The sequence below is a fragment of the Danio rerio genome, chromosome 6 (assembly GCF_049306965.1).
Source record: "Danio rerio strain Tuebingen ecotype United States chromosome 6, GRCz12tu, whole genome shotgun sequence".
Lineage (NCBI taxonomy): Eukaryota > Metazoa > Chordata > Actinopteri > Cypriniformes > Danionidae > Danio > Danio rerio.
Window position 1 is genome coordinate 20357269 of NC_133181.1, and position 26970 is coordinate 20384238.

Below are 26970 nucleotides of genomic sequence, written 5' to 3' on the forward strand. Positions count from 1 at the left end.
CAATATGGAGCTATAAAAAAGTAAAATTAAACCAAATATTTATCAGATATGTACAGCATATACATTTGAAGTCAGAATTTTTAGCCCCAGAATTTTTTTTTCTTTTTTAAATATTTCCCATATGATGTTTAACTGAGCAAGGACATTTTCACAATATGTCTGATAATATTTTTTCTTCTGGAGTTAGTCTTATTTGTTTTATTTCGGCTAGAATAAAAGCAGTTTATTTAATTTTTTAAAAAACATTTAAAGGTCAAAATTATTAGCCCCTTTAAGCTATATATTTTCTTGATAGTCTACAGAACAAACCATCGTTATACAATAACTTGCCTAATTACCCTCACCTGCCTAGTTACCCTAATTAATCTAGTTAAGCCTTTAAATGTCACTTTAAGCTGTATAGAAGTATCTTGAAAAATATCTAGTCAAATATTATGTACTGTCATCATGGCAAAGACAAAATAAATCAGTTATTGGAAATTAATTCATTAAATTTCTTGTCGGCTTAGTCCCTTTATTAATCTGGGGTCGCCACAGCGGAATGAACCACCAACTTATCTAGCACAATTTTACACAGCGGATGCCCATCCAGCCACAACCCATCTCTGGGAAAATCAGTTATTAGAAATAAGTTATTAAAACTATTATGTTTAGAAATGCGTTAAACAAAAATTGGGGGAAAAATAATTCAAGGGGTTTAATAATTCTGACTTCAACTGTATAGCCCATCAAACGTTTAGGTATCTGCGTAAGATTTTAACCATGTTACTTGATTGGCTCTTGTCGTAGAGAGTAATGTAAATACGTCATAGAGGGTCATGTAAAGAGGATTTTTTTTTGCATGATTGAGAAACAGCCACCAATATATATAATATATATAATATATATATATATATAAAACACAATTCAGAAAAGCCCCCTTTTGCTCTGAAGAGCCCTGATTCCCTTTCCTTATGTCAGATGATATTTAATTGTTTATGGTATGGGTTAAGGGTAGGTGTTGAGAGGACTTTATCTCAATCAGGCAGCAGCAATTTGATAAATATTGTCATTTACACTCAATATGTTATTACTGCACACTGATTTATAATGTAGCCTTAATAATGATGTGCAAATAAATTTCCACTGAGAATAGCATCTAAATGCATTTATTGCAATTAAAAATACAAATTTACATATAAAACCGCAAAAGTGTATTCGGACAAGTCCTTTTTGCACCATCCGCTTTAAACTTTGCACCTAGATCGTTAAAATAGAGCCTACAGTGTCAATAGAGCAGCAGCTAATGCTTTAGCTGCCAGGGTTTTTTTCCAGGGGCAATCACTGTGTGTTGTGAGGGATTTGGTTTCATGCTTACTATAAACTCTGGAAAGGCCTCAGCTCCCTCTCGCTTGCGTCCATGCCTGAGGGAGAGGGGGGGTTGCTGGGACGGAGGCTCACAGTAAAGGTGATTATGTGTCAGAGTTTTAACAGTGCAAACGCCCTCACCAATCAGTGCTACTACTTCCTCTTTGGAGATGGCAAAGTCTAAATTCTCACCCTAAAGAAAAAAAAGTTAAAAAGACACAAGTTTTTAACATGACAATTGGTACATTATGTACAGTCAGCAGTTTATTATTAAAAAACACACCCTGTCCAGATTATTATGTTCGTGACATCATTTTTATAAGTATATATCTCAATGTATAATGTACATTAACGTAGCAATTTGCATAAAAATTACAAGGCAAACTGTGCACAACATATATTATAGTAATCTATTCATTCATTCATTCATTTTCCTTCAGCTTAGTCCCTTTATTCATCAGGGATCTCCAAAGCAGAATGAACCGCCAACTTATCCAGCATATGTTTTATACAGCGAATGCCCTTTCAGCTGCAACCCAGTACTGCGAAACATCCATAAACAGTCATTCACACACATACACTATGGCCAATTTAGTTTACTCAATTCACCTAAAGCGCATGTCTTTGGACTGTGGGGGAAACCGGAGCACCCGGAGGAAACCCCTACGAACAAGGAGAGAAAGCAAACTCAACGCAAAAATGCCAATTGACCCAGCCGGAACTCAAACCAGCGACCTTCTTGCTGTCAGGCTACAGTGCTAATCACTGAGCCACCGTGTCACCGATAGTAATTTATTAATTACTGATCAGCACCCTGAGGTTTTTTACAATACAATGAATAACTTCTATATAAGAAAATGCTGTGACGGAACAATAAGATTGAAGTGCTTTGAGCATTTAAGCACACTGAAACCAATCAATGTTGATTGTGATTACATTAAAAAATGTATATATAGTGTTTCAACATAATAACATCATTTAACCGCTATAAAAAACACATCTAACATGTTGCACTTGAAATGACTGCTTTTGTTGCCAGAAGGAGGCACTGCAGAGAACAGATAATGTGTGGCATTTGCTTTAGGAATTAAAAGATGACTTGGAACTAGGGTGAGTAACGTTGTAATACCAGCGCAATCTTAGTTCCCTCAGACATTGTGCGATCTGTTCTCTTTGCCTGTTAAAAGTACATCATCTGGATTTCATGTAAATAAAAATGGAAATGACTCACTGTAAATAAACATAAGCTGTTTAAACTGAGCACGAGTACTGTCCAGCTCTAAAGTCATTCACCTTTGCATGTAAAATTTGTTACTTTTGTCATTGTCCTGAGGTCATTTACATTAAGCTTCTCCATTTCATTAAAATGAATATTCTTTGGCCAATAAATAACTCTAAATAAAATGATAACCAATAAAAAATGTGCACTGTACCTTGTCATAATAGATCATCTGGACCTTAATAGCATCAGCTCTGCTCATTTGTCATTATGCTAACTTGTGCTGCACTTACTGTTTTGGTCAATATGTAAATCAGATATTACATTAACTGACCAAAGTCTTGTCATCTATTCAAGTTTTTGGAGCAACAAATAGTAACCTTACTTCTAGTTGATCATTTGCTATTAAAAGTAGCTTATCTGAACGGCAAAGGCCTCTAGATTTTGCTTATTTTACCAAAATAAATTATAATCATGCCTAGATTTTTTTATTATTTAATTAATACAGTAAGGTCTGACTTTGCTTGGACAAAAGTCTTGTCACTTAACAGAAATAATGTACAGTATAGAATGTAATGTCATGGAGCAGTGAAAAAAGAAATAATATTGTGTATGACTCCCATGAGCTTGGAGAACTGCATCAAGCGATAACTTATTATAAGTCATCTGAAATGGCAAAGAAAGCATTCTTGCAGAACTCCCAGAGTTCATCAAGATTCTTTGGATTCATCTTCAATGCCTCCTCAGTTTTACCCCAGACATACTCAATAACGTTCATATATGGTGACTGAGCTGGCCATTCATGGAGCACCTTGACCTTCTTAGTTTTTAGAAACTTTGATGTGGAGGCTGAAGTATGAGAAGGAAATTATTTGCCCTCTACTGTGGTTTGTAATGTAATGGGCAGCACAAATGTCTGGATATCTCAGGCTTTTGATGTTGCCATCCATTCTGCAGATCTCTCGCACACCTCCATACTGAACGTAACCCAAACCATGATTTTTCTTTCACCAAAAATGGCTGATTTTTGTAAGAATCTTGGGTCCAAGCAACCTACTGCCACTTTTCCAAATGATCAACTAGAAGTCAAGTTATTATTTGTTGCTCTTACAACTGGCATTGACGACAGTAATTTTGTCAGGTAGTGTATCTATGTTCTAAAATTTGCTCGGTGTCATCTGTGCCATTTTCGAATTTCACTCTTGTGCAAATTTGCCCTGTTTAGTAAATCTGTCGCCTAAATCTTATAAATGTCAAACATGCAATAATAAAAGCCCCACTGACCTCCACTGATATGACCGATCCAGGTTTGTAGCGATATGGCTTTGTGGGATCTCGATGGTTCAGCGGATGGAGGGTTGGGTTGGGCTTATAAGTGAAAGGTGACTGACTGACAGAGTTAAAGTCAAACCGTAAATTATCCAACAGAAACTCAACGTGCATATTTCCGCTGAGTACTTCAGCATCTACACCAGGGGTCCAGCACAATAACAGAGAGGAGGTCTGCACCTCACAGTGCTCTTCAAACTACAGAAAAAATGAAAACATTAGAAAAAGACTGTGTGTAGAGAGTCAACAAAATAACACTCATTTGATTAATCTTAAACCTGTTTTTTATATAGGGAAGTATTTCAGAATTTTTAACTGCTAAATTATTAAATGTTCAACAGACAATAAAGTAACAACAAAACAATACCAACTCACTATTTTCATGATGGAATCTAAACAGTTTATAAAATAAAAATGAATAGCTCATAAAGTATCTCTGAATAATCTAATAACAAACAGTTTATCTGAGTTCATGCAGTTTTCTAAAAAAAATAAATAATGATAATAATATTTTGAGAATTAATTATATGTGTGGGTTTAATTGAAGTGAATAAAAAAATCACCTGTTTGACAGAACAGTGTGTGTTTCCTGTACAGTCAGTTTCCAGCACTTCCACATCTGTTGTACTTCTAGTTTTTCTCCTTCGTCTTTGTTTCTTCCAGGTGGAAATGGAGTCTGTTGGGAACACCGTCACTCGCATCCGAGGTTTTTGTACCACATCCAAGTTATGGCCTGAGACTTTAATTACACGACCTCCACTGTATAAATGTATAAAAGAAGAAATATTATTTCCAAGAGCACAGAAAAGAGGTCTTAGGAATGTGAAAGCTTAAACAAAGTTTGTAGATTATCACTTTACAATAAGGTTTCATTTAAGATAGGAGTTATTAGCTACCCAAGTTTAGTACCCAAATTTTTTATTATTTTTGTAAAAATATAGCTTTAACTAAAGTATGTTTCAACATTTACTAACACATCATTAAAATGCAGAGTTGTATTTTTTTTATATCCGTTATTGTACTGATGTACTATTAACTTTAACTATGGTGAATTTCAACAAATGCTATAAAATATATGCTGTTCATTGACTACGTTTACATGGACATCAAATTATTTGCCTTAATCTGAATAAAGCTTTTTAAATGTTCCTTTCATGATTCCGTTTTACATGTTATAGCACATCATTTGATTAATGTCATTGCGTCAGCACGCCATTCACATTTTCCCTGGAGTTTCATGTGGTTTCGGGTGTTTCATTTTTAATTTGTTGAATTGAACTGCAGCTTGGCACTTTCACTTTCATTCAGGAACATTTCATGCATGCCCCCCGTGACAAAAAAAACAAAACAAGATATTGGATAAGAGTATGAACTGATGAAAGAGTGTAGTTTTAATGGAATTTGATATCACACACCTTATATGAAAAAAATCCTCCGCATTATGCGATGCAGGAGTCTGAGGTCTATAACTGACTCGGTAGGTGCAGAGAATAGTGTCAAAAAGCAATGTGTGTATAGAATATCTGTCCCTAAACACGGTGAAAAGTCTTACATAATGGTAATAGTTTGATTGCGGCATTTATGTCTGTTCTGCATTTCAATAATGCAACTAAAATTGGCATACTCCACATCTTAATACGATTTCTGTTTAGTTCGATTGTGACCTTAATCTAATTAAATTATTTTAAACAGCACTGTTTACATGGTAGAGTTTTAATCAGAGTATTGTCTTTATTGTGTTAAAATCAGATTACTGGTGTCCATGTAGACGTACTCATTGTTAGTTCATGTTAGCTAATGCCTTAACTATATTACCAGATGCAAGTATTGCTGTTTCTAGATACAGAATATGAGAGCATTCTATTTTTACATATCAGTCCATACAAGAAAGTTATTCAGGCTATATACAGAACTTCATAAGTTAAATTTAATACTTTTTACTACCTTTTTAATACCTTTAAGAAAAAATTTAATACCAGCACGACTTAGAGCTGCAACTGTAGTGACGTAAATGAAATGTCTTTAAAAATGGAATAACATATTTCAGATACGTATACATTTAAGTAAAGCAGAGGGATTAATCAAGATGTCACAATGGGCCTTTGTCCATAGTTTTTAATCAATGTCTTATATGTCATCAATGTCAATAGCTGCTCTCCTAAGAACAGTTCGGTACGGTTACGATAGTTTCTCCACTGGGCTTGGAACGGCACAGCACGATTACAAACCGTTCTCGGCTCAGAATTCTCAGCACGGTTAGACAACAGTGTTGAACTGTGCAGATAGATTCTGTATGCTGACTTTGCGGCTCTGTTGCCAAGCTACCACCAGTGTTGCCAGATAAAGCAGACTATTTCCAGCTCAAAAGCTGTTCAAAACACACCCAAAACCACACAAAAAACGCTCAAATAATAGTTTAATATTTTATTTGTTTTTAATAGTTTAAATTAAAATTAACCTAGTTACTTTAACTGTCAGAATTGTTAACCATACAGCAACCAACACCAGCAGTTACAGAACCAAAACATGACCGGATCCCATTGAAACACTGCCCCCCTCTCACCCACACACTGTACTACCTATTAGAGCATGTTTTACTTTCGAAATGGGGTATAATTTCATGCCATTTGGCGTTTTAAATTCTTTTGAACATAATTATGTTCTATGTTTGTTCTTGCTGTCAATTGCGGGAAAAAATTATCCATAAAAGTGTTATAATAAACCGCTGTGCAACCACTGCGTGTTGTGTGTGCAAGCCAGGTTATGCTAATCGTCTTCTTGCAGACGTGGCAATATGCCTTGTGGCTGTTGCCAACTACAGGCCTAAGCCAGTCTTTAAATCTTGAGTCCTCCAGCCAGAGGTTGCCTATATGGCTGGCAGCAAGCCAGCCGGGTACCTAGTTTGTTTCAGCGCGCACGAATGAAAACCCCCTCACATGATATCTCTCAGGTCCGACTCTCAACATATAAATAAATCCACTGACATTTTAGAATAAAGGCCTGCACTTAAAACAAATTGAAAATGTATCTTAAAAGTTGGACTCAAAGATTTAATACTTTGTCAGATGACGGTTATTACTTTTTAATACTTTTTAATACCCTTAATTTTGGCTAATTTCATTTACTACTAGGGATGCTGATATATCGGCGGCCATATCGTTATTGGCCAATAAACGCTATTTTTAAGATTATTGTTATCGATCCGAGAGGTGAATCCAGTCAAAGGGGCTCTTAACTAGCCGCTCATTCTGTCTTTATATTCTGCTGTGTGTTTGTCATAAAGTCAGCTCAATGCAGGTTTTGTATCAAAATCTGACTCTGATGGCAACTCTGCCTCTACAGTTGAGTAAAACTCTCAGCGGTTTATCATAAACTTTTCATCGATCATTTTCCCGCGATTGACGGCAAGAACGAGCGCAGAAGCATCTGATTGACAAGCAGCTCCTACATGTGATATGTTAAAACGCCAAATAGGATGAATCTGTGCCGCAGTTTCTAAACGTACTATATATTTAGCTGTTGGCTTGTACGGTGGCTCTAAACTGTCAAAACACCTCTGATAAAGGCTTTTTCAGACATGACATATTTGTACATGTGTACATCCCTGTAACATGTTTTATACATGACCATTTGAGCTGCTTTCAGTCCTTAGCTCTTTCATTTTCATCTTATTTAAATAATTTTAACTTGCTTGTTAATTAAATACCATTTTTGTTATTTAAACTATTATTTTTATGCAACAATCAACTTGCATGTTAATTTGCAATGAAGAAAAGGAAATAATTTTTTGCATGCTGATTTATGTGAAATCATGAATATAGGTCTATAATCACCTTGCAATTTTGAAGTTACAGCTTTTTTTGCTTTGTGTATAGGCTATTCAGTTCATAAGAGCAGTTCAAACTTTTATGAAGTTTGAAGTATAAAAATATAACAATTTAAAATATTTATGATAATCGGCCTATACATATCGGCTATCGGCCTCCAAGTCTGAAGAATTATCGGTTATCTGTATCGGCCAAAAATTAATATCGGTGCATCCCTATTTACAACCCTTTTACAACCCTGCAGACACCTTGTTATTGGTCATCATGACAAAATGCATATATCCCAGATTATTAAATCAAAACTGACACTGTTTTACTACTTGACTTATTGGGTACAACTCATCTATGCATTTATTTTTAATACATATTTTGTTTTTGACAATGAGTTCTTGAATTAGAATGTCCTACCATAACTTTTCTCTGTGATATGACACTTTATGGCATATACAATGAAGTAAAGTCATTTACATCCCTTTTTTTACACAGTTTGGGATTTTGTTTTCCCTTGATAATAAAAACCTTCATTTAAAAACTGCATGATGTGTTTACTTGTGTTATCTTTGACTAATGTTTAAATTTATTTGATGATCTGAAATAAAATGTGGAAAACATAAATTTAAAAAAATTGTAATGAGGCAAACTCTTTATAATACCACTACACATTACTTTCAGCACTTTAGTTTTTCCCTCTTCAGGAAGATTTGCTTTTTTTTCTTCATTATTTTTAACGAATAAATGTAACATACTCCAGCCTTATACCTGATAAAGCTCTTGGAGGGCATGGCGTCTGTGATGTTGGGGTCAGGGGTATAGAAGTAGCCGGTGCCAGGGAGACGTCGCTCATTGTTTCCATAGTGCACAGTTACTTGATGTTCTCCAGTCCTGTTACTGGCTCCAGTCTGACACCTGATAGAGTCCTCCTGAACACCTGATATTCTGCAAAGGAAAGGAAGGGATAAAAGAACTTCACAATCATAGACTATGCTCATATTACACTCATGCATGGAGGACTTACAATGAACAGGGCACATTCCCCAGCAGGACACTGATATCGGTAACGCGGCCAGTCAAAAGATTCCTGCCTGTGATTGTCAGAGTAGTTCCTCCTGCTTTTGGCCCCCTCTGAGGAGAAACCTCAAACAGATGCGGGTCCTTAAGAAATGAGATAAAAACAAATCAGTGGAAATTCTTCACATAATAATCACTAATCAGAAATAAAGGGGTATTCGACGGAAGATTTAAGATCTGACATTTATAAGGTGTGAAATGTTTAAAACCTTTTAGGTGTCTTTAAAACACTATATGTGTGTGTAATCGATAATATCACACTGAAATTAAACCTCAGTTATGTTGTCTCAATCCCACACAATGACCTCTTACATAAACAAAGTTATTTTACTGTACAAAAATATGATTCTCGTCCTAATTAAAAGTGAAATATGTAAGATACCTTGATTTAAACTCTTCTGATTCTTCAAAATTGCAAATACTTCTTAAAAACAAAGAAAGCAGTCGATTTAAATGCACCAATCACTTTTCAGCTCGATCACAAGCTAAGGTTTGGCATGTCTATTGTAGAAACACTTGACTTACAAATAGTTATGTATTAGTTTTTTTTTTTTTACTGTTAGAGTTTTGGGGCTCTATTTTGATGGCCCATGCGCAGAGTGCAAAACGTAGGGCGCAAACGCTTTCAGGGCGTGTCAGAACGCGTTTTTGCTAATTTACGGATGGGAAAATGCGCTTTGCGCCAAGGCGCAAGGGCTAAAAGGGTTGAGTTTATTTTCTTAATGAGTTATAGGTGTGTTTTGAGAATAAACCATTTAGAGTCTCATCTCCCATTCCCTTTAAGACCCAGCTGCGTCGCGCCAAGAGCAAAGTAAGTCTAAGTGGAAAAAATGAGCATTTCACAAGCAAACAGTTAACAGAAAACTGTTAAACAGAGCATCTACTCCGTGAGAATGAGAGATAATGGATCTACTTTCACATTCGCTCTTGGATAAGGAAACCTTTACGCACAGACATCAATAAGCCTATAAATAATTAATTTTGTTTGTTAAGCGCAAAGATTTGTTTCAAAACTATTTCTAAATTCAGTTCTGATTTGTAGCAAACGAATAAATGAACAATAATGACCAAGTGTGGTCAAAATACTGAGTTATTTCCAAATACACCTGCCATGCCCCATATGGTCTAAAACCTGACAGGTGGGCAAATCTAAGCTTGTTTTTAATAAAACAAATATAAATATGGATATATTAAATAATACTGCTAATAATAATAACATTATACAAAAGCAAATTGTTATGAATGAACTGAAAAAGCCTCCCGAGATGAAGAAGACATAAAAGCAGTGTTTTTTCATATTTATGTAGGCTAGAAAATAATATTTTTAGTTTTAGTTTTATAATATTTGAATCCTTTATATTTATATCCAATATCTATTCTTATTATTTCCTATATATATCCTTAATATTAAATTTTTTTCACTTGTAAAGATATTTGCCTATTGCTGTCTGTGTGTATTAAGCAGTGTGTAAGCGAGGTGCAACTCTGCACCGGGGTTTAGACCGGGTTTGTTTTTGTCTAATGAAAAATCTATTATAGTTTCTCAAAATACCAACGCGCCAGCGGTCCGCCTCAGAACGCCTTCCTTTTTAGACCAGAACGCCTATGTGCGCACAAATGAGCGCTAATGCATTTGCTATTTAAACAGCGTAGCACAACGCCTCAAAACAACTCTTGCACAAAGCTGAAACTACCAAAAGTCTATTGCGCCGCGTCTTGCGCCAACCTGCGCCGGGTGTATGACAGGGCCCTTTGTGTCTTTTGAATTTGACAGAATCAGAAAGCTAAAAGAGAGTGACTTGTTCAGCTGGTTCAAAGCTCCTTGAAACAATGATTTCAAAAGATAATGTGATTTTTTTATTCATTTCTTAGAATATGCATAACAAGAATTTTAACTAGTTGCAAAAGCAAAATAATTATTCAAAACCTACTGATAGGTCAATGACAATTAATTATTCATTTGTTAAATAATGACAAGATTAATCAATTATCAAAATAATTGTTTGTTGTGGTCCTGCACTAAAGTATTAAACCATATATACATACATACATGAATAAATACATACATCCAGTAGGTATGGAAAGTAATCAGAACCCCTTAAATTTTTCACACTTGGTTATATTGCAGCCAGGGCTTTACATTAACACCCGCCAACCCACCAAATGCGGGTAGATTTCGGTTGTGGCGCCGGGTTAGACAGCCACTCCCACAAGCCACTTTGGCTGGCAGAAACTCATTTTTAAATTGCCAGTGCTGGCTCGTCATCACCACAGATTAGACTGTTAGTTTATGAACACTTGTCTATATGCGTACAAATGTGATCTTAGAATCGAGAAGAACCACGACTCACAAAAACAGCTTTTCGCGCGAGCAAAAGAAAGCAGGTGAATAACTAATGAGAGGATCACGCACAAAGTTAGATAGGCTTTCCTCACTCACTGACGAGAGCTTTAATATCGAGTGTTTAAAAGCTCTGTTTCCTCACTCGAAGCAACCGTGTCTGGAAACGAAACTAGTGCAATGCTCGTGCACCCACAGTCCTTCAAGGGCTTGAGATTCTTTTTAAGCAGCAGCACTTGTTGTCGCTTTCTCTTTAAACATTCTTTAAACAGATTATTAATTGGCCTAACAATAACTGACATTAACATTGGCTAACAACTAACATTAACTCCTAAACAACTAACATTGGCTAACAACTAACAACTAACATTGGCCTAACATTAACAAAAAAAATCATTTTTTGGTTATCACGCACAAAATTTTTACCTGCTTTCTTTTGCTTGCTGTTATTTTTGTTAATATAGTTTAATAATCATCCTTTACAATAATACTGCTTTAATATGTTGTTGTTGTATGCAGTGTGACCACTGTGCATAGTTTTAGATGTGTGGGAATATATATTTTTGAAATGTCAGCTGTATTTTGAATAAAAAGTGTATGTATACAGCAGTGTTTTTCTTGTTTTAACACATTATTTAAAATTATTGTGGCAAGGAAATAATTAGTCTGGTGTGGCCAGAGGGGAAAAAAAATTATAAATCCTTATTGTGTTAAGCCCTGAAAAGTCCTGTGAAAAAAAAAACTGATTGCAATGCGACACGTTTTTATGAAAGCATAACCCATTTTCTCATGCTCATTGAGTAAGCTCATAAACAAAAAACAGTTAAATGAATGAGGAGACAAGTGGAAAAAGCACAAAATCTAAATGAAGTCATTTTAGCATGCCGCAACCCATGCCAAAGTCAAAATTATGTATTTAAAATATATTTTCCCAGCAGCAAAATTGTGGCTAGTGAAAATGGCGGCTGGCTAGCAATGGTGGAAAACTACTAGCTACAGTGGCTGGTGATCAAAAAAGTTAATGTCACGCCCTGATTGCAGCCATTTGGTAAGTTCATTTTTTCCTCATTAATGTACACACAGCACCCCATATTGACAGAAAAACACAGAATTGACATTTTTGCAGATTTAATAAAGGTGTCGTATGTAAGTTTTGACTCTACTAAAGTATAAAAATACGATAATATGTTTGCAGATATTAAAAAAAGTGAACATTCTTGTTTATCTGAAAAAAAAATGCTGAAGTCAGATATTCTGCTTTGAAAATGTGCATTACATGCCGGAATGACTGTCTTTGTTCTGGGTTTTTGCCCAATGTCAGTTTAGCCAATTATATTTCAGTACCCTGGGTTTTGTTTGAAAACTGCACATTTCATTCATTCATACAGAAAGGTTCTCAAAGCATGCATCCATGACGGAAATGCAACCTCCAGTGGACAGTAGCAGACTCAGAGATGAGACGCAGATTCAGAGTTCCACATGTGGTTAATAATTAGCAAATAACATAAATGTTACAAGCGTAAACATTAGGTAAGCAGATTACATTGTAACCTCATGCCCTAACAACATTCTACATGATGGAATGTGCAGCACTAAGCAATTTGGTTGTTTGCACCAGACGAAACACAACAGAAATTTAAATACAGCCATTCAGAAGCACAGAATGCACTCGGTCACAAAATTGTAAGCTTTATAATCTAATTAATACATATTAAACCTCTTTAACATTATATTAAGTGTACGTGCTGAATCCCTGTGTTGAGTCACAGTTCTAAAGTTCAATTTGAAACAGTTTATTTTATTTTCAAGATCTGAGATGAACTATCTGCTGCTGCTTTCAGTAGTATGGCAATAAATGTCATGTAAAATGACATTCAAACTCACATTGTTAGCATTTAACACTGAATAAAGCATGTGAGGTGTTATTATCAGTTTATCCTCTTGTTCAGCTGAAGGAAATAGAAGCTGTTTTTAATATATCGATTTGAGGTGTTGGTTAAAACTAAAACTCCTTTTAATATGGAAAAGCTTCCTTTTAAAACATGATTTAAATTAGCCTTTAGGTTCAATACATTCACTTCTGTTGGTTCTCAATCTAGCAAGATGTGCAAGTGTTTGCTTTGAAAAAAGTGTAATACCTAGTTCAACCACTGGGTGTCACACTTACACACTACACCTTTAAAAACGAAAAAACTAAATATCTCATGGTCTTAAGTATTCAGAGGCTGCGTCCGAAACTGCATACTTCTATACTATACATTACGCTAAAATCAGTATGCGAGCTGAGTAGTATGTCCAAATTCATAGACATTGAAAATCAGTATGCGAGAAAAACCCAGATGACTTACTACTTCTGGCGAGATTCTGAAGTGCGCATTCCATGCACGCTTTGCTATCCCATGATGCCCCACGAGCGAATTCATGAATGCAACTGAAGCGACGCAACTGACGCAGGTGGGTCACGTGACCATGACAAAATGGCGGATGTAGTACGTCCGAATTCCATTCATACTTTTTACATTCATACTGTATAGAACGTACTTTTCTAACAGCCGAGTAGTACGTTTAAATTCAAATGCAGTACCTACTGAGTAGTAGGTGATTTCGGACGCAGCCAGAGCCTTTGTTGTGAGATTCATATTTTTTAACTCCGGTGCTGTGCATTTCTTCTGATCATCCTTGAGATGGTTCTATACCTTCATTTGAGTCCAGCTGTGTTTGATTATACTGATTGGGCTTGATTAGGAAAGCCACATACCTGTCTACATAAGACCTTTCAGCTCACAATGCATGTCAGAGCAAATGAGGCACATGAGGTCAAAGGAACTGCCTGAAGAGCTCAAAGACAGAATTGTGGCAAGGCACAGATCTGGCTAAGGTTACAAAAAATTCTGCTGCACATAAGGTTCCTAAAAGCACAGTGACCTCCATAATCCTTAAATGGAAGACATTTGGAATGATCTGAATCCCTCCTAGAGCTGGCCATCCAGCCAAACTGAGCTATCGAAGGAGAGGAGCCTTGGTGAGAGAGGTAAAGAAGAACCCAAAGATCACTGTGGCTGAGCTCTAAACATGCAGTCGGGAGATGGTAGAAAGTTGTAGAAAGTCAACCATCACTGCAGCCCGCCCTCCACCAATAGTGGCTTTACAGCAGGAAGCCTCTCCTCAGTGCAAAACACATGAAAGCCCGCCAGAAGAACTCCAAGCTAATAAGAAATAAGATTCTCTGGTCAGATGAGACCAAGATAGAACTTTTTGGCCTTAATTCTAAAATTAGTCACTGCTCATCAAAAAAAATCAGATGCTTAGGGTACAAATCGGTGTGTATTGCAGTTCTAAATCCGTATTTAAAAGTGTACAAAAATGATGAACTGTTACATAAATCGGGTGTTAGCCATGGACAAAAAAAAATTTGCTTATTGGTAGTAAATAAAAGTTAACCTGGTAGCTGAATATCTGACTTGACAAGCCGAAACCTCCACCAGAAACTCTCACCGAGATGTGACCAGACTTCTCCTTGCCACTTGCTGTAGTTGTACATATAATTCTAAAAAACATGAAGACAAATGTATAAGCACAAACACAAAAGAGGCATAAAACACAGCAAATGAACAGAAACCATGCAATAAGAAAATTCTTTATAATGTTATGTATTAACATAAATACTATATATAACACGGTTCGGTTCGATACGACACAGTGGTGTCACGGTTCGGTATGTTTTCGATACAGCAAAAAAAAGAAAAAAGCCAGAAGATTACTCTCATTTTAATTTTTTATGTGTTAAAATAACATCATTAAAGTTTTATTTTACTTTAAAGAGTGATAGAGCTATACTGGGGTTTCTGCTTAACAGCAAATTAAACAAATCCTTCTTTTTACTTCAAACCAAAAAGCTTCCTATAAAAAACAAATGTGACATTGTAGTAGTTAAACAAATGAAAAGAAAAGAACAACTTAGTTTTTATATGGAACTCAGTTTCAATCTATTTTTAAATATTTTTTTATTTTCAGAAAGATGAGTGTCCACCTTTTCTTCAGACAGCACAGATCTGCTTGATTTTACTGTCACCTGCCATTGTAGTGGACCTGAAAGCAGGAATTATCTGACTGAAATGGGCTCATGAAGGAATAATGGGCTCTATTACATTTAACATTTTCTTAAAACCCGAATTTTCCACTACTGGAAATTTCTCACAGGGCTCAAAATTAACTGTTTTTCTTGGTAGCACCGGTGCTCATAACTTCAAAAATGTAGGTGCCCCAGACAAAATTTAGTCGCACTCACCAAAAATGATGAGCACAGTTACTCCACGTTTTATATTAACAGATTCTATTTTATATTAACACTCTAATCACAACTAACAAATAAACAAAAATCTGCAATTAGTTCACCAACCCTGCACACACTGTTTGACGTGAATGAAATGAACTGAATTAACAATAATAACTGTGCTGTTTTCAAGGGAGGTGTTTGATATTGCACAGATGATAATCTAACTTATTATTTGCATACGTCATCCTAATAGCAGTAAGGGTCTTTTCATGAGCTGCAATATTAGTTTCATCTCAGTGAATACATGCTCTTTAGCGATGGTGAACGTGGTATCAGTCACACGATTGACAGCATTGCAGAATTGTTTTTTGTACTTATTCTCTTTTATCTTTTTAGATATTAGTCTGAATCGTTCGTTTTGCAATGTGTACAGAACCGAAAGTGTCGTACCAAACAGTTCAATCCGAATATGCATATCGTTAGACCATTAATATATATATATATATATATATATATATATATATATATATATATATATATATATATATATATATATATATATATATATATATATATATATGAATGTGTGTATTTTTACATTTATAATTAAAATGCACGGTACATTTAAAATCAAGTAAATGCAAACTTTTATTTTGTACGTTCTTAGTCACAATTAGTCATTTCACAGCACTAGAAAAATCTAGAATTTTCAAATGAAACATGATGCTTGTGCTGTATTTTTTTTTTCTAAAACACATTAAATTAGCAAAAGGAAGCCAATACTAAAAGCTTTGAGTATTTTAAATTAAATGTTATTTTATCTGTTTTATGTATTTTTGTGGAACATGTGATGCATAATCATTTTAAAAAAGAAAAAAATACTCCACATTAAAATGATCAAAAGTAATAGTAAAGACGTGTAGTTTTATTTTCAATAATTGCTGTTTGTTCGAATTGTCAATTTCTATGTATCCTGAAAAAAGTAACACATATATGAAGCAACAAAAGCGGTTGTGAACACTGATAAGTAACACAGTGTGTAATGTGGGTTTTTACCTGGTAGATATTTCATACAGATGTGGTATAACAGTGCAGGGCACATCTGCAACGGTCACAGACTGAAGGATATCCTGAGCTTTCTGGCCCAAGTTAGAGCCAGAAACAGTCAAAGTAATTCCTCCTTCCACCAGTCCTGACAAAGGCTCCACCTAGACACAGAAAACCAGCATTTTTAAAATAGAGATTTTTGTTTTAACACGTATACAATGTGACTTCTATTGCTTTTACGTTTAATCTGATCATGCACTCCTTTCAATCAAAACCATGATCACATTTTTTCTTGCTTATACTTAAGATATCAGCTGCATGTTTTGGTCAATACTCACATGTGGTCAGTTATAACAAACTAGAGACAAATTATTGTATTACTCGTACTTCATTAAGAGTCATATAGTGATCAAAATTTGAAGTGGATCAAAAGCAGTTTTTCGAAATTGTCCTAAAACAAGAATGGATGTTGTTCAGAATTTGCAAGGTTTCTGCAGGTTTCATCAAGGCAAATTTAAAGGTTCAGGACACCCTGGAGTACTTTAAAAAAAAAAATTAACAGATTTGTGTGTTAAGCATCAGTTAAGACAACTATAGCACCTGTCAGCTTTAATTGTGGGGAAAACTTTTGTCAGCTAATTTCATCTTCCAGGTTTAAAATAATTTTTGGGGCAGGATTAAAATCGGTGACGTATCGCGAATCTTCTAGTGTATTGATGACGAGCCAGTTTCTTAATATTATTCATAGTAATTCTTCAACTTACTATTCATAAGTTTTCTTATCTTATGAAAAGACGTGAGAGTGTTGACATAAACATCTTTCTAATGATAAAACACATTGTGGTTATGTTTATATGAAATTACCAATAACAAATGTAGCAGGGCATTAAATTACTTACTGTTTATTTCTTTGCATTTTAACTTTGTAAACTATAATATCATGGGTCTCCTCACAGTTTGTCTCATTTTGTGAACCAACTGATAACAGTTGTTCGCTCCCCTCTTTTTCCTCTGCTCTGCCAGCCATGCCCTCTACTCCCCCTGCTGTCAGTGCTCCACACCCATCACAAAGCCTTTTTTTTTATTCGAAAGACTTGAATCGAAAGAGGGAGGTTTCGTTTTAAAATCATTATGAATGAAATTTCAAGAACAAAATATCAAGTTATTTAAACTTTTATTTTTATTTTATAGCGACATATTTTAAATAATGTGTACATGCATTTTTTTTTAAATATCATGTATCTTTAAAAAAATAGCCCTATTTTAAGAACTATAATAAACTAAATGTACGCACAACAATCTGTCCAGGTCAGCATCCCCACTAGGTGGTTATAAATACATGGAGAACTTTCAAACAAAAAGTTTTTTACAGAAGATAATTGAAGCACATTAGTTAAAGAAGTTAATAAGTAAAGGTTTTGTTAAAAGTTCTATTGAGTTGGATTGCTGGTAATTGGATGAATGTCAGCTTAATTGGGTTTACATAGATACGGGAAAATTAAGACCTGTTTAAAATGATTAAAGACCTACAACACAATATTTCAGTAAATTTGACACTTTTAAAAGTCCTAAAATTTAGTTTTTTAAGGCTTTAGGACCCTGCAGAGACCCTGGTTTTACTTTGATAAAAGGTTTAAATCCACTGTGAATGTTGACTGCTGTATACTAAAGAATACTGCATTTTGTGAAATTTGAGGCTGTTTAACAAACCGAATGAATGAGCGGAGCAGGACAGGTCATCTGAATGTGTTGAGAACAGGATCCTTTGTAAACACAAGTGCTCCCACACCACACACAGCGGTACTTCTGATCGGCAGTGTGACAGCGGCTACAGTCCGAGTGTCCAACTGAACAGTTATATAACGTCACTGCAATAGTGGAAACACAAAGGATTTACAACTTGGTTTCAATACACACTGTTAGCTTTGAGTTCTGACATTTGCCAAATGTTTTTACTGTAGGGTCATTTCACATCTTTAAATACCACATTTCAATTTCATGACTCCTTTAAACTGTAGAGTGCATGTTTATACTATTTACATGTACTTAGTAAACATGTATTCTTTCAACAAGTATGTATTGTAAAAATAAATGTGTAAAAATGTATGTAAATTTTTTTTAAAAATAGAGTTTTGCAGCATACATAAGATAGTCATGTGTTTCTTTCTTGTTGAAAAAAGTACACGTATACCGTTTACATGTACTTAGTATACATGTACTTTTTCAAGAAGAAAGAAATACTTTTCTCTCAATTAAGCATAAAATTCATAGCTGTCAACATTGGGATGTAAAAATACGGAATACCAGCTAACGAAAAGGGTCTTTATACAGAGTGCTTCTCATAGCTTTAATGGAAATGAAGTGAATGCAACCATTTGTATATTAGTTTCACAGTGGTTTCAAGCCAAAATAAAGTGAAAGCAATATTCTCATGAACAGCTCTTGGAATTATATCACATTTGAGATATTTTGATGCTACTTCCACTTTTTATAGAAAGATTGAAAATACAGGAAAATACCTAAACAGAATGACAGCAGGATAGAATAGTAAAAGAGAATCCTGCCAAAAACAGTGTTGATAGATATGATAGAATTATTGCTCCTATTTTAGACCTTTTCTCTCTCAGCCAAAACCTTGATAATGCTAGTAATCAATATTTGCTAAATTAATTTTTTGAGCACAGTCCACTTAGTTTTACTAGGGACCGCTCAATAGAATTTCTGGCCTTGCCAATGATATGATTTTAATTATATTGTTGAATCATTATGTTGAATCATTAATGAATGATTTTCCATTACAGTTTTCATTTATCTGTTCCATTCCAAATACTATGCTGAAGTTAAATGTAAGAAAACCGCATATTTCCATTTAATCGTTTTCTTTTTAGTTTCGTTTATCACTCAGTCCAAAATTTTCTAGCTTCAACAGTTTCATTTGCACAGAATAAGTCACATTTATTTAATGTTTTATATAATGTAGACCACTTCAAAGCAGCTTCACCATAATGAACAGAAGAACAGCAGTGCTATTCTTGTAACAGCAGTGCTGAATGTAACTATCGAACAATTGCATTCATCTAATTCATTTCATTCATCCTTGTTTATTAAACAAATGCAATTTCAGCTGTTAAGCAGTTCCACAGGTGACAATAGTGTAATGAATGACTACATAAATGTAAAAGTATAGTATATACAGTTGAAGTCAGTATTATTAGCCTTCTTGTTTGAATTATTTTATTTATTTTCCACAATTTCTGTGTAATGTTTTTCAACATTTCCAAACATAATCATTTTAATAACTAACTTCTAATAAATGAATTTTAATCTTTGCCATGATGACAGTACATAATATTTTTCTAGATGTTTTTCAAGATGCTAGTATTCAGCATAAAGTGGCAGTGCATACAGTGCATACAGTGGTTTGTTCTGTAGACAATATATATATATACATAATATATATATATATATATATATATATATATATATATATATATATATATATATATATATATATATATTGCTCAAGGGTGATAATAACAGTAAATTATTAAAAATATTTTTATTTACTGAAACTGCTTTTATTCAAGCTGAAATAAAACAATTAAGATTTTCTCCAGAAGAAAATTTTTTATAGGAAATACTGTGAAAATATCATTAATCTGTTAAATAGCACTTGAGAAATATTTGAAAAAGAATAAATATTGCATAAGAGGGCTAATAATTTTGCCCACAACTGTATGCATATATATATATATATATATATATATATATATATATATATATATATATATATATATATATATATATATATATATATATATATATATATATAAAAGGATATCTACATTTATATGTTTATTTAGCGTAAACTTGGCCATTTTAAGCATCAAAACACTCATACTTACCATAAAGATCAGAGCTGTCGATATGAAAAGTGTCTTTTCTCTTCACATACACCATGGCATTATACTCCCTAACAGGCTCTGCATATGCATACTGTAGAAGACATGGGTAGAATGATTTTAGTCAACACTCACACAATCAGCAAACTGCAGTCTTTTCACACAGAACACACAAGCATTTAAAATTATTCAGGAGTTGTTATGTCTAAAATGATTGTTTTGGCGTTACAGCGAAGTGACAGGAAATTCCAGTCAAATATCGGGAGATGAGATCTGCAGTGGCACATGTCAGTGCTTGTGCATTATGTACTATTATATTAGGGCAAGTGAACATTACAGGTAGCCACTGGAGTCCATTTTGTTTTGTGGTACCTGATGAGCAAGACAAGTGATGTCAAACAGCAAAGGGTTCGCCTCATTCTGTGCAACATCTGCATCAACCACCACAGTTTGGCCCTCGATGACCAATACACACTCATATGCCAGCTCCTGGTCCTAGGAAGAAACAGTTTTTTTTTAATTAAGTCTAGATATTTTTTTTATATCAGAGAGAAGTGGGTGTTTTTTTGTTGTTACCTGATAGAGCTGCAAGTTGCGAGCCAGCAGAGAGATTTTTCTCTGAGTTTGGACAGGGAGCAGAGAGGATCCTTGAATCTTCTCCACACACGGACAGGCAGATGCTCCCCAATTGACAAATGCGCCCTCATCAGCCTGATTTATTTTTAAAAAGGACAATTTTACAAGCATGCATGATAAAATTAATTTGATCACACTTTAAAAACATACAGGGGTTATATACATATGACATCTTAATTTTATGTACTTTACCGTGTAACATTTAATTCAAACTTTCAACTTCTTGTTAAATAACATGACAAAAACAGAAAAGATCAGCAGGTCAGACGTGGAGAGTAAAGTTTTAAAAGAATATTTTTTTAGAATTTAATAAAAGAGGTTTAAATTTAAACGCTTAAAATGCTATAAAGTGTTTTTGTTCTTATTTGCGGTTTTGTTTTTTATTTCTTTATTTTTTATTTTGTTATATTCATGGCGTAAATCATACACAAGTGTTTTTGTATGTTCAAGTCTTTCTTAAACGTGTCAGGAAAATGTAGAACCTTCAATTCACCTAACCTACAGTACATGTCCTTAGGCTATGGGAGTAAACCAGAGTTAATTTAGTGGTTATGTAATACTAAATACTGCAGCAGTTTTAATCATTTTTATCATAAATCAAGCTCTGACAATTCTCTGACACTTTGCTATCTACATTGTTCATTTTAAAGCTACCACTGAACAGTCATCTTCAGATTTACTATGTGTAAAACATTTTAATGTAATTTAAAACAAACAATGGACAACTGTATATGCTTACTAGCATTAACAAAGATTCATAACTGCTTTAAAATATTGTAAGTTCATAATAAACAGCTAATGCATTCATATTAACAGATGAGGTCTTTTAACAAAATGTTAAAACTACTTTATTCGGTAAAACTTTATAATAACTATACACACTATGAATCATGTGTTAAGCATTATCAAACAGTGAATTTATTATTTGTCAAGCATAAACTTCAAATTAATAAACATTAGTAAGCAGTTTATAAATGCAGCTACAAATCCTCTAGTCTCGACTTATAAGTACATGTGTTTAGTAATTGTGTTTTTTATACTTTGTTAATGATTTAAAAAATATTCAAATTACCATATACAGTTGAAGTCAGAATTATTAGCCCACCTTAGAATTTCTTTTTTTTTTTTTATATATTTTCCAAATGATGTTTAACAGAGCAAGGGAATTTTCACAGTATGTCTGATAATATTTTTTCTTCAGGAGAAAGTCTAATTTGTTTTATTTCGGCTAGAATAAAAGAAGTATTTAATTTTTTCTAAACCATTTTAGGGTCAAAATTATAAGCCCCTTTAATTTATTTTTCCCCTGATTGTCTACAGAACAAACCATCATTATACAATGAGTTAACCTAATTAACCTAGTTAAGCCTTTAAATGTCACTTTAGGCTATATAGAAGTGTCTTAAAAATATCTAGTAAAATATTATTTACTGTCATAAAGGTAAAGATAAAATAAATCAGTTATTAGAAATGAGTTATTAAAACAGTTATGTTTAGACATGTGTTGAAAAAAATCTTCTCTCCGTTAAACAGAAATTGGGGGGAAAATAAACATGGGGCTAATAATTCAGGGGGGCTAATAATTCTGACTTCAACTATATCTTATTATTCAGGCATATGCAAATAGTTAATTTGTTTGTTAATAAATGCTTAAACTCAACTTCGTTCAGTTTTGTGACCTAATCAAAATTGAGGATTATTCATAATCCCTTACGCTGCAAAAAATGCTTTTCTTACTTAGATTTTTTGTCTTGGTTCTAGTCCAAATATCTAAAAGTTCCTAAATCAAGAAGAACTTTCTAAACAAGCAAAACATATTGCTTGTTTTGAGAAATATTATGCCAATATTAAGTCAGTTTTTCCTTAAAACAAGCAAAATAATCTGCCAGTGGGGTTAGCAAAATAATCTTACGTCAAAAGAAAAAACAAGACTATTTTGCTTACCCCATTGGCAGATTATTTTGCTTGTTTTAAGAAAAAACTGACTTAATATTGGCATAATATTTCTCAAAACAAGGCAATATGGCTTGCTTGTCTAAAAAATGCTTCTTGATATAAGAAATTTTAGATATTTAGACTAGAAACAAGACAACAAATTTAAGTAAGAAAAGCATTTTTTGCAGTGTATAAATGACAATGAAAGGCTCAGTTAAATTCTAAACAGGAACAAAGAAAATAAACAACTTTATTCATTTCTTTTTGTTTGAAGATACACAAATGAAACAAATGAAAAATAAATCATTGCAATCTTAACTAAACTTTACAGTAATTCTATTTTCTATATAGGATTGCAAAGATGTATTTTCTTTTTGCTTTTAATTGTCATTTATAACGGATTAATAAAGCATAAATAATCCTCACTTTAGATTAGGTCACAAAACTGCATGAAGTTGTGTTAACAAAGCATTTATTCAACATGTACTCAATTTACATGTTGAATAAATGCTTTGTTTCATTACTAAATTTACTCAATTTAGTAATGAAAAATCAGTCACAAATTATGAAAGTACACCTATTATAAATGTGCTAACAAGTCAAAAATAAAACATTTGTAGCTGAAGTTATGAACTGCTTAATAACATTTATTAATGTAGTTAATGCTCAACAAATAATGAATATACTATATGCTAATGCTAAATAAATTATTCATAGTGTGTAGTTATTATAAAGTGTTACCCTTTATTCTTCCTGATGTTCCTTCCTGACAATATTTATCATCATATTACTGCACAAAGTATTTTCAAATATATGAGTATTACAGTTTTTTCTATTTCAAACAAATCCTTTGAAAACTGAAGTAACTAAGGCCACATTTACACTGCACTGTTCAAGTGACTCAATTCCGATTTTGTTCTCCCATGTGGCACAGATCGAATATGACCCATGTGTAAGCAGGAACAAGTCACATGGATTCCGATTTACTCAAATCAGATTCAGGCCTTGTTCATAAGTGGAAATTTATCCAATATGAATCAGATCCATGCCGTCGTGTCTGCAGTATAAGCAGGTGGATCGGATTTTCACCTGTCAATGCGATTTGCGGTTCATTAAAAACCGCAACGAATGACGTTAAGTCTGATGCTTTCTTTTCAGAACAGACTTCAGCAGAGTCCCAAACCTTAAATCTCATACACGAGGACTTAAACAGCTTTTATATTGTCATATAGCACTGGTGTTTAAGAATGTTGAGAATGAGAGCGAGAGAGCACAATGTTCGCCAAGTAACCAATATAAACTAATATAAAACTAGTGCATACATCACGTGCATAAATCACGCCATGGACATAACATTAGATGCCTAAAGGTTTAAAAAGCCTATGTATCAGAAGATGGACAAATGAGAACCTTTCTGTCATAAACTATAGTAAAACAACTTGTCAAAAGCTGCGAAAAGATTATATACAGGAATAGAGAAAAGAGCACTCTTTAATTATCAGCTGTTAGTCAGTGCCAGCTCTTTTTTTTTTCCTGGTCATTGCGCCTTTGCCATGTGCTGTGTAAATGTAGACGATCAGATACGAGTAACTTTCAAAAAATGATTTAAGCAGGTCATAAAAAAAAAAAAACGGATACAGTCACAAAATAGGAATTGACCATCAAGATCTGCAGTGTAAATGCAGCCTAAAAGACACTTCTATCTTTCTTTCAAATTGTACTGTGCTTGAATTCTAGATGTTTGGACTCACCAGTAAATCTGCCGAGTCGTACTGGTAATCAGCATCTATGTCTGAGCTGTGGAGATAAACTGATGGATAACTGTCTGATTCTCCATCCCCTGATAATACTGTGGCGGCAGAAAAAGTTGAATTGTCATTTTCCAGCAGTTCCACCTCCTCGGTTTCCTGTGGAGCCAACTGAGCTGCTTCATGGTCAGTGCTGATCCGATTCTCTGAAGGCATTGCAGGCGAAACCCTTTCAGATATCGGCAAAAAGTCATTGGTGTCCGTTTCAGATCCGTCTGCTTCTGGACTTGGAGGTAAAACTGCAGTTTGTGTTTCATTGGTTACATTCAATCTTTCTGCAAAAATCCTAGGGGTGCTGGTGAGAAAAGTATCACGTGTGACTGGCTCTATCAGTGGTGGAGTTTCTGTGGACATTTCGATTACGGCTGATGATGATGATGATGATGGCAGTGAGACTCTTTGCTCTTCAGCAGCTTCCACGACTGAAGGCAACTCCGTTTTTACTACCGCGTCTAAACCAGTAAGAGTCACCACATCCGTTTCAGTCTCGCTCAATGCCACTGATTCAATATCAGTAACAAGAAGCTCCTTTTCTGAGAGGATCTCCTCAAGCAGAGAGGGTGTGGAAGCTGGCTGAAGTGTGGCTGCGAGAGAGGCACTTGTGGGCACAGCAGACGGCTTGAAAGAAGAAGAAATCTTAGTGGACGGCGTTTGTTTCACAGGGCCAGGAGAGGTTAATGATGGTGTAGAAGTTAGAGATTCAGTTATTACTGCAGCAGTGGTTGGAGGTTTAGTATGAGCCATGGTTTCAGGGCTTTTGTGTGTTGTGACTGGAAAGGTCATGAATGCGGCTCTGGAAGCTTTGGTTGCAGGAGGTAACGTAGGGAGAGATTTCCACTGAGAGCAAGACAAGCAGAGAAAACCAAGAGAGGCACAACAGTAAAATAAGTAAGTGATTATAATAGGACCCATTACAAATCATCTTGGCACAAAGGTAGATAGAATTCTAAGGGCTCTATTTTGGCACAAAGCCTAAAGCGCATGGTGCAAAAGTATTAAAGGCATGTCCGAATCCACTTTTGCCATTTTAAAAACAGAAAAACGCATTTTAACAGGGGTGTGCTTATTCTTTTAATCAGTTATGAGTGTATTTTGAGCATAACATGCATTAAACCAATGAGAGTCTCATTTCCCCTTCCCTTTAAGAGTCAGTTGCGTTGCGCCATGGCACATTTGCTATTTACATGGCAGACTTTGTAATTGGAAAAGCTGATTGCTTCACTAGCGAGAAAAGGTTAAACAGGCCATCTGCACAAGGACAAAGAACAAGCCTCCTCCATTTGGCCTCCTTACTTTCTCTTTACTTTTACTCTACTTTACTCCTTTACTTTAGTGGAGTAAGAAAATTGTGCTGAACGCACTTCACTAAAGAGATCAATTAATCTACATATTTTAATTCCATTTGTTAAGAGCAAAGATTTGTTTCAAAACCATTTCTAAATTCAATTCTAATTTCCAGCAAACCAATAAATGAACAATGACAAAAAAAAAAAATATTTTCACCCAAACATATTATATCCAAGCCTATTCTTATGCCCCATATGGTGGTGCATACGTCTCTAAAAACCCAACAGGTGACAAATCTAAACCTGTTTTTATTAAAACAAATATAAATATGCATATAATAAATCATACTCCTAATAATCATACTAATTTTACAAATGCAAATTGTCATGAAATAACTGAAAAAAGCCACCTGAGATGAGGCATGGAGGTAGTAGTTTTTATATTTGTGTAGAAAATAATATATTTTTTTACATTTTTATTTATTTATTTATTTATTTTTATAATTATTTTTTAGGGGTTTTCAACTTATTGGGGTAGGACAGTGGATATTTTACAGACAGGAAAGTGTGGAGAGAAAAGATGTTCGGCAAAGGACATCAAGCTTTGAATCAAACTTGGATCACCATGAGCACCTTGGTGCTACGTGTCAATGCACTAACCACTAGGCCATTGGTGCCAGCAATTATTGTATCATTTTAACACTTTAATTTTTTTTTTATATGTAAAGATATTTGTGTATTGCTGTACATCGTGTGTGTATTAAGCAATGTATAAGCATTTGGACCTGCAAAGGAACATACTAATGCACTCTATGCTGGACTTTAGACCAGCTTTTAGTTGGTCAATGGTGTGATCTATTTTAATTCATCAAAATAAATAAGGTGCCAACAAAATAAGGTGCCAACAAAGCGCCTTCACACACCTCCTTTTTAGATTAAAACACCAATG

General features: G+C 34.3%; 1 protein-coding gene across 3 annotated transcripts in view; it reads right to left on the reverse strand.

Moving 5' to 3' along the window:
• plxnb1b (plexin b1b) overlaps positions 1-26970 on the reverse strand; it is a 104540-nt gene that overhangs the window by 24667 nt on the left and 52903 nt on the right. For all 3 annotated transcript variants that reach the window (XR_012407913.1, XM_003198785.7, XM_005166242.6), the window contains exons 11-22: positions 24679-25572; positions 20933-21067; positions 20729-20851; positions 20360-20450; positions 18165-18322; positions 16464-16615; positions 14573-14678; positions 8738-8874; positions 8482-8658; positions 4459-4654; positions 3851-4093; positions 1358-1540 (exon numbers count right to left, since the gene is read on the reverse strand). Coding sequence is in view for 2 of the 3 variants with exons in the window: in XM_003198785.7 (XP_003198833.3) it covers positions 1358-1540; positions 3851-4093; positions 4459-4654; positions 8482-8658; positions 8738-8874; positions 14573-14678; positions 16464-16615; positions 18165-18322; positions 20360-20450; positions 20729-20851; positions 20933-21067; positions 24679-25572 (2595 nt within the window). In the remaining variant the exon portion in view is untranslated. The remainder of the gene's footprint in view (positions 1-1357; positions 1541-3850; positions 4094-4458; positions 4655-8481; positions 8659-8737; positions 8875-14572; positions 14679-16463; positions 16616-18164; positions 18323-20359; positions 20451-20728; positions 20852-20932; positions 21068-24678; positions 25573-26970) is intronic.